The sequence below is a fragment of the Notechis scutatus genome, chromosome Z (genome assembly GCF_049901735.1).
Source record: "Notechis scutatus isolate UNSWTSFEM ecotype Mainland chromosome Z, rNotScu1.2, whole genome shotgun sequence".
In the NCBI taxonomy this organism is placed as follows: domain Eukaryota; kingdom Metazoa; phylum Chordata; class Lepidosauria; order Squamata; family Elapidae; genus Notechis; species Notechis scutatus.
In genome coordinates, this window is record NC_142025.1 from 60,325,889 (window position 1) to 60,338,808 (window position 12,920).

General features: G+C 35.2%; 1 protein-coding gene across 1 annotated transcript in view; it reads left to right on the top strand.

Moving 5' to 3' along the window:
- The window catches only part of TMC2 (transmembrane channel like 2), a 133,235-nt gene that overhangs the window by 73,387 nt on the left and 46,928 nt on the right, over nucleotides 1–12,920 (top strand). Inside the window, exons 8-10 of the mRNA XM_087947321.1 lie at nucleotides 6,566–6,664; nucleotides 10,042–10,187; nucleotides 11,273–11,420. Coding sequence (XP_087803447.1) covers nucleotides 6,566–6,664; nucleotides 10,042–10,187; nucleotides 11,273–11,420 — 393 coding nt within the window. The remainder of the gene's footprint in view (nucleotides 1–6,565; nucleotides 6,665–10,041; nucleotides 10,188–11,272; nucleotides 11,421–12,920) is intronic.

Below are 12,920 nucleotides of genomic sequence, written 5' to 3' on the forward strand. Positions count from 1 at the left end.
GTCCCAATATGGCTAGATAATAAAGCATATAACATGAAACTGGGCATATTGAAACAGAGTAGCACCATGCTACTGTCTTTTAAAACATAGTCTTTGGTTCCACTGAAGTCCCATGATGTCTGGGCAATATATGAAGTCTAAGATATATAGAGCAGTGATCGCCAACTAGTGGGCTGCAGATCCGCAAGAAAATTTTGGTGGTCCACAGAGCACCCCCCAAAGCAATTAACCCCCCAAAGCAATTAATCCAGGCTGTGCAGGAACACAAGGCTACATCTCCCACATGGCCTATGGGAACTGCTTGCATTGCTTGCATTGCGCTGCTTGCATTGCTTGCATTGCGCTGCTTGCATTGCTTGCATTGCGAACAACACGAGGTAGTGAGGGGAGGGGGGAAAGAGCAGGGAGGGAATTTGCCTCACTCGCCCCACGCACCTTGCCTGCCACTGGGCTGCTTCTTTCTACTTCTTTCTTCTGCTTTTGGCTGCATGCAAGGAAAGCAGCAAAAGTCTTTCTTTTTAAAAAAAAATTTATTGGTTTTTAAGATGAACATAGACAAACAAAACATAAAAATATCAAGCCATCTTCCATATATATACATACAGTGTGTTGGTTGGTTTACAAATTGTTTTGTGCTTCCATTTCATAGTCTTCAATTACAATTGCATTGTATATATTCTCATATTTTCAATCAAATATTAAATACATTAATATCATTGTTAATCAATCATTTGACTATACTTTTATTCATTCATGTTTTATGAAATAATCCATATTTTACTTAATTTGTTTTATGACAGTTCATATTATCATCTCAAATCTATCCTACAATCATTTTGTAGATATAATAAGAAAAGAATACATCTTTATATGTTTATTATTTTCTAAGAATCTTCATATTTCATTACCATGTTTTATTGTCTAACCATTGATAGAATAGATCCCAAATTTTATAAAATTGTTTATCATCTTGTTCTCTGATTTCAAATGTCAATCTACTCATTTCAGCACATTCCAATATTTTCTTAATAATTTCCTCATGTAATGGTATTTTCTCATTTTTCCAGTTTTTGGCAAATACAATCCTAGCCGTTGTTAATACATTTATAATCAGGTATTTCAATTCTTTACTATATATTTCAGGTAAAATTCCCAATAAAAATATCTCTAGTTTCAAGTCATATGCTTTTTTGTCATTTTTTCCAACCACGTGTGGATTTTAGTCCAATATTTTGTGAAGACTCGATAAACTTCATCTATTCCATCCATCATCTTCTCTCCAGTTATTTCCAAAGCTTCAGCCAAAATTTCTATCATTGTCTCAGCTAGGTTTTGTCCCTTTTCTTCCTCTATGTTTTGGAATCTGAGATAAAATTCTGATCTGTCCATCTCCCATCTCAACATCCCATTTTTATCTTGTTCAGCCACAGTTAATCTGCTATCAATATCTCCAATCTTCTTATCTCTTTGTTTATCTTCTTCAATTTTTTGGAATCTCTCATCATACTTCATCATTTGTTGAATGTTCTCCACCTTTTCATCAGTTTTTCCTGTTCTTTGTTCTCTGTTCTCTGTTCTCTTTTCAATATTCTCTGTTCTTTTTTGAATATTTTGAATTCCTTGCATAATCATCTGCAGGGTCACTTTTTCCTGTTCTTTTTCTTGCTGTAACATCGTCTGTATTGAATGTTGTCCTCCAGATGGTGAAGAGGAAGAAGTAGAAGTTGAGGAACCAGGGCTGTTAGTTTCCTACTCATTTCGGACAATTCAAAATCTTCAGGTTCTTCTAGACCTTAATCCACTTATGAAATAACCAATTGTAATTCCAAGTAAAAATAGTGGGTAAAAAGAAACCAAATAGTAATAATAATAATAATAATAATAATAATAATAATAATAATAATAATAATAATAATAATAATAAATTCTTCAGGTTCTTGTATACCTTAATCCAATCAATTGGTTAAATAGCCGTAAAAACTCAAAAATGGAAGAAAAGACCATAAACACACACAAAAAAGAAAAAATTGTTAAATCCTGGAAAAAGCGGAAAAGTAAAAAATAAAAAACTAAAGAAGAAAAAAGAAAAGTTCTTCAGATTCTTCAACACCTTAATCCAATTAAAAGGTCTCAGGTATAAAAGGATGCATAAGAAAAAAAAAGAAAGCCACAAAGATTTTTTAAAAAACCCAATATGGATGGTAAATAGAAAAAAAATACAAGGGAGGGAGAGAGAAAAAAGAAAAGAGACTACTCCCTTTAAAAAAAAGGAAGAAAATCATTAATACTAAAGCTTTTCCTTTAAAATAAAATGCAAACGTAAAATTAGACTTCAAAAGACAAAAAAGAAAGAAAAACAAGTTCCAAAAGGCCAAAAATCCAAATAGCTATTACAAAAAGTAAGCTAGTAAGGAGGGGTTTGTTAAAGTAAGAAATAGCCCAGCTTAAAAAAAAAAAAAACACTGCACCTTGTTTGGTTATCCAAGGCTTTTGTTAAAATTTATAACTCTCTTCTCCAGAGTCTTATCACCTTTTTTTTCTATAAACTTCAACACCAGACTCCAACTATTGATAGGAACCCAGAAGAGCACCTGCAATAATCTCCCATGCTCTTCCCTCTATCTTATCAAACAGCAATGTCTTTGTAAAGAAGTCTCAGTTCTTTCTCAGCTTTGTCTGGTCAAGAAAAAAAGAGATAGAATATTTCCAAGCCTCTAGTTGGCAGTGTTACAAAGTTTCTTCTGCTTTCACTTTCCCCCTCCTTTTCCAAACAAGATATAATAAAAATTAATTAAAAAGGGAAAAAGATATTTAAAAAGATGACTAAAAGGGAGTCTCTAGCCTAGAATATTATAAAGTCAAAAAGGAGAGAAAGAATAGGTGGAAGAAGAAAATAAAAACAGTCCAGTTTCAAAATATAAAATCATGTGTAGAAAATCCAGCAATGAGAAAAAAAATAAAAATATTACTTTGACTTCCTGTTTAAAATCACTTCTGTCAAAACTTTTACAGATTATTTCTTTTCCTTAGGGTGTCCTTTCAAATCTTAAAGTAAAGAAAAAGTTCTCACCAAACCGGCACACTTTCTCTTTCCATTCTCTTTCGTTTCGGAGCTGTCCCAACTTCAGCAGCTTTAATGGCTGCCTCTTTGCTGCTGGCAAAAAGAGCTTCTCCTGGATCTACCAGGGACTTTGCGGTATCCCTGGGATTGACAGGATGCACTCTTTACATTCATCATCTCTTCGGGACGGTTTAGAATAGATCCAATTGGACCGTCCAGGAGCAAAGATATCGACAGCGATCTCAGACCTCCAAGATCGCATGCCGTATAGTCGTGACACCATCTCCGCCCTCCAGCAAAAGTCTTCTTTTCTCTCCCCCAAACTCCACCAGAAATAAGTCTTTGGGACCCTGCAAGGCATGCTGTTCCAAGAGGCTGTGCTGGCATGACAAGTCTTATAAAGACTCATTTCTGGCAGAGTTTGGGGGAGAGAAAGAAAGACTTCTGCTTCTGCTGCTTTCCTTGCATGAAGCAAAAAGTCTCTCTCTCTCTCTCTCCCCCTGAGAACAAAGCTGGAGATGGAATCCTGCAATCCCAAATAAAGAATAATCGATCAGTAGGAAAATGGGGTGGGAAATTTTCCTGCAGACTTTTTTGGGGGATTTTCCCAGGTTCTCTGCAGAAAAAGCAGAAGCAGCAGAGACACTCCTTGAAAAGATGGCCTAACCTTTTTTTCGGGGGTCAAAAGAAAATAAGACCCTGCCTTATTTTCTAAGAAACATAGTAGAAGGTAAGACCAATGGCGGGGGAGGGAAATATGCCCTAGAGTGGCTTGCTGACGTGGGTGGGAAAGTTGGTCCATATTCAACAGTTGCAATAACAGGACTGGCCTCCCGGAGCAGCTCTTGTGACTACTGCAGCTCTGGAATATGGGACCAACTTTCCCACCAACGTCAGCAAGCCATCATCAGTCAAAATTCATATTAGTGGTCCACGGGATTTAAAATTATGAGTTTGGTGGTCCCTGAGGTCCAAAAGGTTGGTGACCCCTGATCTAGAATATCATTATCTTTTTTCTCCAAATACCAAGTCATTACGATGCCTGCTATTTCATTCCTATTTAAATAAGTGTGTGTGATATCAATGTATGTATAAATTAATCCTAAGAGCTAAGTTATGGATTCCATTTATCAGCTATGAACTAAATATATATATTAGCACTTACCACCAATTACATTATTTGAGGTTGATATGCTACAGGCAACAATGTCATATCTCTTTTGGGTTCTAGGTGTATGCTGAGCTTGGCTTTTTGTAAATATTTCATGACTTATATAATATATATAATAATCAACATTTATACCTGAGAGAGTGGGTTTTTCTGCCTTTTTTCATAGTTTGTCTTCTGAGAGCCAAGCTATATTACTTGAATGAAAAATGGTTCAACAGTAACTTTTAGTTGAAAGTTCTGGCTCAGTGAACCTCTGCTTCTGATGGTTACATCTTGGGTGAATTAACTGTTCAAAACTGGAAAGAATGTACATCTTGTATTTCTTCTTTTTCCTTTATTTATTTTAAATATTTAACTTCCAACTGATGTTCCTTCTAGTTTTTCTCCCATTAGATCATTTATCATACCTTTGATAACAGATTTTTCTAAATATTAGCATCAACACTTTTGCTAGTATTATGTTTCAGATCAATTCTACCTGGCAATTATTACTTTTTTTTTTACTTATTATTTTCAGAATTTCTCAGAATACAAGTCATGGTCTTCTTCTCAACTGTTCCACAACCAAATAATTGTTTATTTTATCACTTTATTCAAATTGTGTATCAACTCTTGATGATTTTGGGTAGATCACAAAAAGCACAAAAACATGTGTTTAAAGTAAAATAAGAGCATAAAAGAAGCAAAGGTGAAAAACTGGGTAGCAACAAACACAACCAGTCATAAAGCTATATTATTTCAAATATTTATTAGCAAAGAATAAGCTATAAAGGACTTCAATATTTTGGTAAATATTTATATTTAGAAGTAGAATTCAATCAAAATATATTTAATGCACATTGAGAGACATTTGCTTTTTAATTCATATCTTAATTCTAATTCATCCCAGTTTCACACTTTACCAGGAGGAAAGCAAGTTGCTGCATTATTTATTTTGTTCGATTTCTTTTGTGAATGGATATCATTTTACTACAATTGTCTATTTAGCTTCTTTGAGCTTTTTTAAATTCATGTTTGTATCATCATGCAGTATCTTCTGTCTCTTTTGAATTGCCTTTAATTTTTCCCAGCATCAGGATTCTGACTTTTCATTATTTATCTAAGTTTTATTACAAGTAGATCCTTTAATTTTATTGCAGTTCAATGGGTTCTCAACACTTTTTTTTAAATCACCACAATTCAAAGATACTTTTCTTCATTAGCCTATTCTGATGGTCCAGTTTTCATACCCATCTGTTATAACTGGTAACAGAATATACTTTATATAATGGAAGAGCAGGCCAGTTTTGGCACTTTCTCCTTCATTTCTATCACTAGATTTTTAAAGTCTTATTCACTTCCAGCCATCAATATGGTATCATCACTATATTTGAAGTTGGCCATATTTTTTCTGTCAATGTTAATTCCCCCCCCCTTTTTTTAATTATTTTCCCATTTTTAATCCAGGGGTCCCCAACCCCTGGCCCATGAATCTGTACTGGTCCATGACCTGTTAGGAACTAAGCTGCACAGCTGGATGTGACAATGGGTGAGCAAGCGAAGCTTCATCTGTATTTGTAGCCATTCCCCAGTGCTAGCATTATCGCCTCAACTCCAACTGAGGTATTAGATTCTCATTCTACAATAGGAATAGGAACCCTATTATAAACTATGCAGGTGAGGAATCTAGACTGCACACTCCTCCTCCCCCAACTCCCATTCTGTGGAAAATTTGTCTTAGTGCCAAAAAGGATGGCGACCATCCTTGTTAATCCAACATTTTCACATTATATTTTCCATACAAATTAAATTAAAAGGTTCAATCCTAGCATATACTTTTCCCAATTTTCAACCATTTTCAATATTCAATACTAACTGTTTCTTTTTGGGTTATCATATCACTTCTTCCACAGGAGATGAAGGCAACCCAATATAGTGTTTAAAGTATGTCCATAATTTGATGTAATTTTACAAAAATAAAATAGAACAATCTGAATAATTTGAATAATCAATGGCAACTATGGATGTCTTTTTGCAATTCCTAAGCTTTTCCATTATCAACTGGTTAATAGTATGATCTCAAATACCTCCACTTCTTCTGAATCCATCTTGTACATCTGGCAGTTGAAGTTTGTATTACAAACTCTTAACTGCATGTGATGCATGTGCAATTATACGGTTAAGCATTATTTAACACTTTTCTTTTTTGATACTGGAATAGAAATGAGTATTTTCCAACCCTTTTCACCATATCTGTATCCTTATCTGTTTATAAACTGAAGTAGAGTTTTATTCTGTTATTAATAAGCGAGAAATTTTTAGTACTTCACATAGCATTAAAAATATTCTTATAGATTTTAATGGGTATGCCATATGGAAGTATACCTAGAAAAATTGTACCCAGGACTGAACAACCCACTGCTATGGATTTCTCTGTTCTTTGGGATTTTGAGGTAGGTACTTCTTGCATTTTTGTTTAATCTTAGTTCCTCAGTCTTTTATGGCTAAGGGAATGGGCTAAGCAGAAAATATTAAATTTAAGCATAACAAATGAAATGTTACATTACACAATATTGTTACAAAATATATTTATTTAAATGAACTATATATATATAAAACAAGTATCATAGAAATGTACAATGACATAAAGCCTTGTTCAGATTTCATTCTCCTTTGTTAGAGGAATATTGTTTGGGAATGGAAGAGCAGATTATGTATGAATGACACACATACTGTGAATTTGGATTGTGTGATTTGGAATTTGTTTGACGTGGAGCAATACATAGAGCACTGAGACACAAGGTTTAGTGACTATAGAAAAAAATGTGAAAGTGAAATTGCATATTTGTTTAAGGAAGCACATGGAGAAATTGTAGGAAGATTGGAAAGAACTAAAATTGGGTTTAAATCTTTTTTTAAAACGTTCTTTTGATTCACAAGGCAAGAGTTAACCTAACTGTACAGTCTGCAGTAGTGAAAATAAATGTATAAATAATGGTAAATAATGATAATCTCTGATTCCATTGAAGAGGTAGTCTTGCCTCTGTAAAGTAGCTAATGATCTGTTGGTTTATTTATTGGGGTTTACTTATAAAGAAATAAAGTGCTCCAGCCAAAGCTAACAACACTCAAGATGATATATTAAAAAAAAAAATATTTTCAAACTACACAAGAAAATACACTGAGAATCAAATTTGCAATGGGATAGTAGGGAATTAAGGCTCATCCTTTTCTGCCATCAAAACCTGACTTTTCCATTGTGATAATATGGACAACCAATATCATGTCTCTTTCTAACTATAAACTGATGAATTGGCTTTTATTTATACACAAAATCAGCTGCCTGATACACTAGTCATTTAGTTATGAAGAAACATAACTTATGAGCACATTTTCTGTAACTCAAAGTTACAGGTAATCCTCAATTTACAACCATTCGTAACTAGTCTAAGTTACAAAGTTACAAGTTAATAAAAGTGACTTATGACTAGTTTACACAACTATTGCAGCATCCCTGGTTACATGATCAAAATCTGAATACTTGGCAACTGACTCAGATTTATGATAGTGCAGTGTTCTGGGGTTATGTGATCACCTTTTGGGACCTTCTGACAAGTCAAAGTCAAGAGAAAACCAGTGGTGGGATTCAAAATTTCTTACTACCGGTTCTGTGGGTGTGGCTTGGTGGAAATGGCTTGGTTGTGTAGAGCGTTTGCAGCATGACTGCCATTATGAGATAACCCAGGAGCAAAACACAGCACACGGAGACTTACGGTGGTGGTTTATCTACAACAGCTATATACAGCAACATAAATGGTAGGCAAAATACCTTTCAAGCAAACTTTCTTCTTCTTAACTACATGGAAAACTCTGCAATGAATACTGGACACAAGAGAGAGGACATGCCTTCTAAAATGGCTGCCTTATATAAACACCTCTCAAGGGGTAAAACTTCTGTGGATCCATTTTTAGTCTTAAAAGAGCAATACCCATGCTATGCTGATTCATCCTTATTTCAGCAGCCAGACTTACAGCAGCTAGCAGCAATTACTGCTGGTCAGTTCTTAAATCTTAATAAATTAACACTTGGTGAGTATGGCTTGGTGGGCGTGGTAGGGGAAGGTTACTGCAAAATCCCATTCCCTCCCCACCCCACTAACCTGATTTCCAGCTCCATTCTCCTGTGCAGGGCAACAAAAGAAGACCCAGCCAATCAGCTGGGACTCAGGAGGCAGAGAATAGATGGAGGCAGGACAGTCAGAGGTGGTATTTGCCGGTTCTCCGAACTACTCAAAATTTCCACTACCGGTTCTCCAGAACCTGCTGAATACCACCTCTGGAGAAAACAGATTCACTTAACAATTGTATCATTAACAACTACATTGATTCACTTAACAACTGTGGCAAAAAAGGTCAAAAAATGGGGCAAAACTCAATAAATTTCTTACTTAGCACCATAAATTTTGGATTTAATTGTCAATCAATGACTACTTGTATTTCATTATGAATCACCTATTGTATGGTATACCTCAAATAATGAATTGAGAACTTCAAAACTAATAAACATATATGTGTGAATCTGATCATAAGAATTGATTATAGAAATTCTAATACCAGATAGACTATATGTTAGCATTTTATAAAGATCCCTATCTTATGGTACTATCTCTGCAGGTTCACAAAGTTAGCCTATCTGCAGATGCATTGAAGATCAACACAATGTATTTCATAGAGTATATATCATTAAAATTAGATTTAACTGTGAAAAAAATGAATAGTCAGTAATGTTAATAAGTAGGCCCAGCTTCAGGTAGTGTAGATGAGTTAGACTATAACTTAAATAATATTTTCCCAGTGAATCAGTTATATAACAAGATGTCAGACAGGTTTAATTTTAGCTGAAGACATTTATTTTGAAAGAATGTCCTGGAGGCTATAATTTTCATTTTATGCTGGCACTAGAAAAACCCAGAGAAATAACTGATAAGACGTTTCAAGACCACCAAACCAATAAGAATACATAATAATAATAATAAAGGTAGAAAAATTAGGATGTTCTTATTGTTTATTTTATTTTTGCATTTGCAGCATGATAGTGAAAGAACAGATCTAAACAAATCTATGGAAAATATGCTAAAATGATTGTAAGCATGGAACCAAATATAGGGGTATACTGTGTACTCCACTATACAGGTTCTTCCCCTATTGTTTGGAAAAGCAGAAATAGTGCTCTCATGACACAGTTGAGACAACATAATTTGAAGAAACTATTACTTTGAAAAGATATTAACTGACATCTAATACCTACTGATTGTTTGAAAGTTGCTTCTAAAATGGTCCTGAATATCTTTATTGTATCTAGCTGCCAAATCCAAATACTAAAAAGTAATGCTTATTGAATTCAGAGATTTTAAAAAATAAATACATTGAAGATTATACTAAAATTGATATTTACATAGAATGTATTAGATAGACTTCAATAATCAAAATTTTAGAATGAATCCAGTTGGTCCCCAACCAGCCACTCATAATAGCAATAGCATTTAGATTTATATACCACTTTATAGTGCTTTACAGCCTTCTCTAAGAGGTTTACAGAGTCAGCATATTGCCCCCAACAATCTGGCTCCTCATTTTACCCACTTCGGAAAGACGGAAGGCTGAGTCAACCTTGAGCCTGGTTGGGATCTGCCAAATTGCAGTAGGAGTAGCTTGCAATACTGCACTCTAACCACTGCGCAACCAAGGCTCATTAAATGGAATAATGGAATAAGCTTAGATTTTAAATTTATATCAATGGACATCTGATATATTCCTTTCCTCCTTTCAGGGTTATATTAAATATTCAGCCATTTTCTATGGCTACTACAATAATCAAAGGACAATTGGTTGGTTAAAGTACAGGCTACCAATGGCATATTTCATGGTTGGTGTCATCGGCGTGTATGGCTATAGCCTGATGGTTGTAATAAGATCGTAAGTTCTATTTGTTCTTTGTGTAGCTCCATACTATATAGTCTTCCCCTGAAGCAACCATATCTTTTTGTGACTGAATAGAAGAAAGCAGACTGTCAGATCCGTGTATCTGTCATTTCTTCAGTGGAAGAAGAAAAGGGGGGAGAGGCTGATAAAGAAAAAAATTTTTGATGTAACCTGAATATATTTAACCTTATATCAAATTTGTATAACCCACACGATACAATGGAGGGAGAAAAGCCAGATGGCCAGAACCTATCACCTCCGAGAGGCACAGCCAGGAGATGAGAAGATCATAAAAATTCCACAGTGAGATGTATCCAGGGAATCTCTGGAAAAAGTTCGTTCTAAAAAGGGGGTGGGGGAAATTAGGTATGTCCTGGGAAACTGTGAGAAAGATCATTCCTACAGAAGGGGTGGGAGGGGAATTAACATACTGGCTTTTGTTTCTCTAAATACACATCAAGATAAGGGGAGGGGTTCTAAACTCCCTTATGTATCCCTGTATGCCTGAGGGACCTCAGACACTGCTTTGAACTCCTACATGAATTGTCTCATCTCAATAAAGGATTCCTTTTGATATGTTTGGTTCTCAGAAGTTCATTCTTGCTAATTGAATGGGGAAAAATTCTGTAGCCTGACACAGACAAAGATGCACATCTTCAAGATATTGATCTTGCTTTGGCATCAATAACTTTATTTCACTATCCTAGAACATACAAGTCATATACACCAAAATTGAAATTGTCCATTTATTCTATTTTAATCATAAAATCCACGAAATTGGAGAATGCCAGCTTAATCTGAGACTACATGGTAGATTAGTGTGGCATTTATTCAAAGGAATGCCAGAACAGCATAAATGAAGCATTTGTTCATTCATTCATTCATTTTTTTCAGTGTGTCCCTAATTAGTGATAAATATTTTAAAGCTAATTTATGGAATTTTAACAGTGGTATTTTAAAAGGGTAATTTTCACATTCGGAGGCAGCCTAAAGCAGAGAAAGCACAGAAATTACTGCAAAAATTGTGCATAAGAGATACATCTGGTGGTTAAAAAGGCTATATATTATTCCACCTGCAGGATGGCCCAGAATGCCCATGAAGATACAGGGGATGGAGATGATGAGAACTTCATTTTTAGCTGGAAAATGTTCACTAGCTGGGATTTCCTTATAGGCAATCCAGAGACAGCAGATAACAAGTTTGCATCCATCACAACTAGCTTCAAGGTACCCTCCAGGCAAGATGCAAACACTTCTGTCGCATTTTAACTTTGGCAAAATGTCAAAGAAGGAAATATATATATATATTGTACACAACAACTGAATCTTCATATCCAGCATTTTATCAGAGGATGTACAGGTTTTTCTTAACATTGTAGCTACTTGTGTGATCAGTGTCTTCATTGGAAGATTTCGTTGATAATATTATTGCTCTGTATAGTCAATATAGAGGTCCCATGTGACACATTATAAGCAACTCATATTGTTTGCCTTTTTAAAAACACAGGTTTATATTTTCTTTCAATTCAATATTCTCATCAAATATAGACAAACTTTTTAAATACATGCTGGTGGAATTGCTGTAGGTTTTAAGGCCCCTAAATTTTTATCTTTAACTTTGCATGGAGATGTACTTTCAGTCAAAATTGGTGTGCAATTTGGAGATCTTCCTGGACTTCTCAGCTCTTGCTCAAAGCACAAATGGCAACTATGGCAAGAGGTGGCATTTGCATTGATTTGCCTTGTATACAATTGCACTCATCCCTGTGCCAGGTGATAACTCAGTCATGCACAGTTTGGATTATTGTAATGTTCTCTATATAGTACTGCTATTAAAGAGCAATCATGAGCTACAGCTGGTCCAGAATGCTACAGCATCAGTATTTTTTGGTATTTCTTGTTATGCCTATGTAACCACTGCTGCGCTGACTCCTAATAGACTTCTGGGTATGATTCAAGGTGCTGGTCATTATCCATAAAGCCATCCATGGCATAGAGCCAGGCTACTTATAGCAGGTGGCTCAGTGGCTAAGATGCTGAACTTGTCAATCAGAAAGGTCGGCAGTTCAGTGGTTCGAATCCTGTGTAATGGAGTGAGCTCCCATTACTTGTCCCAGCTTATGCCAGCCTAGCAGTTCAAAAGCATGTAAAATGCAAGTAAAAAAAATAGGGACCACTTTGGTGGGAAGGTAAGAGCATTCCGTGTGCCTTCAGCATTTAGTCATGCCGGCCACATGATCATGGAGATGTCTTTGGACAGTGCTGAGTCTTTGGCTTTGTAATGGAGATGAGCCGGAAACCCCCTAGAGCCGGAAACAACTAGCATGTATGTGTGAGGGGAACCTTTACCTTTACCTTACTTATAGAATCGTCTTTTTCTTATTGTTTCTGCCATCAAATTTAGTAGAGAGGGTCTGATCCAGGTTCCTTCTATTAAACAATGTTATTGTGTTGGATCATGGAATTGTGCCTTCTCAGTGGCAGTGCCTTTCCTATAGAATAGCATTCTTGAAAAATCAAGAAAACCTAGATATTGAGTAATGTGGATCTTAGGAGGAAGCAGTTGCACTAATTTCATCCTCATTATCCCTTTTCTAAAGAAGAAACATGCATATAAGTAGATAGAAGAACCAGCTCCAGCAATCTTCAAATCTTTTTTTGTTCATTTGTAATCAAAATAAACTCAGTTTTTGTATATCACTATATTCATCTGCATTATAAGATTGT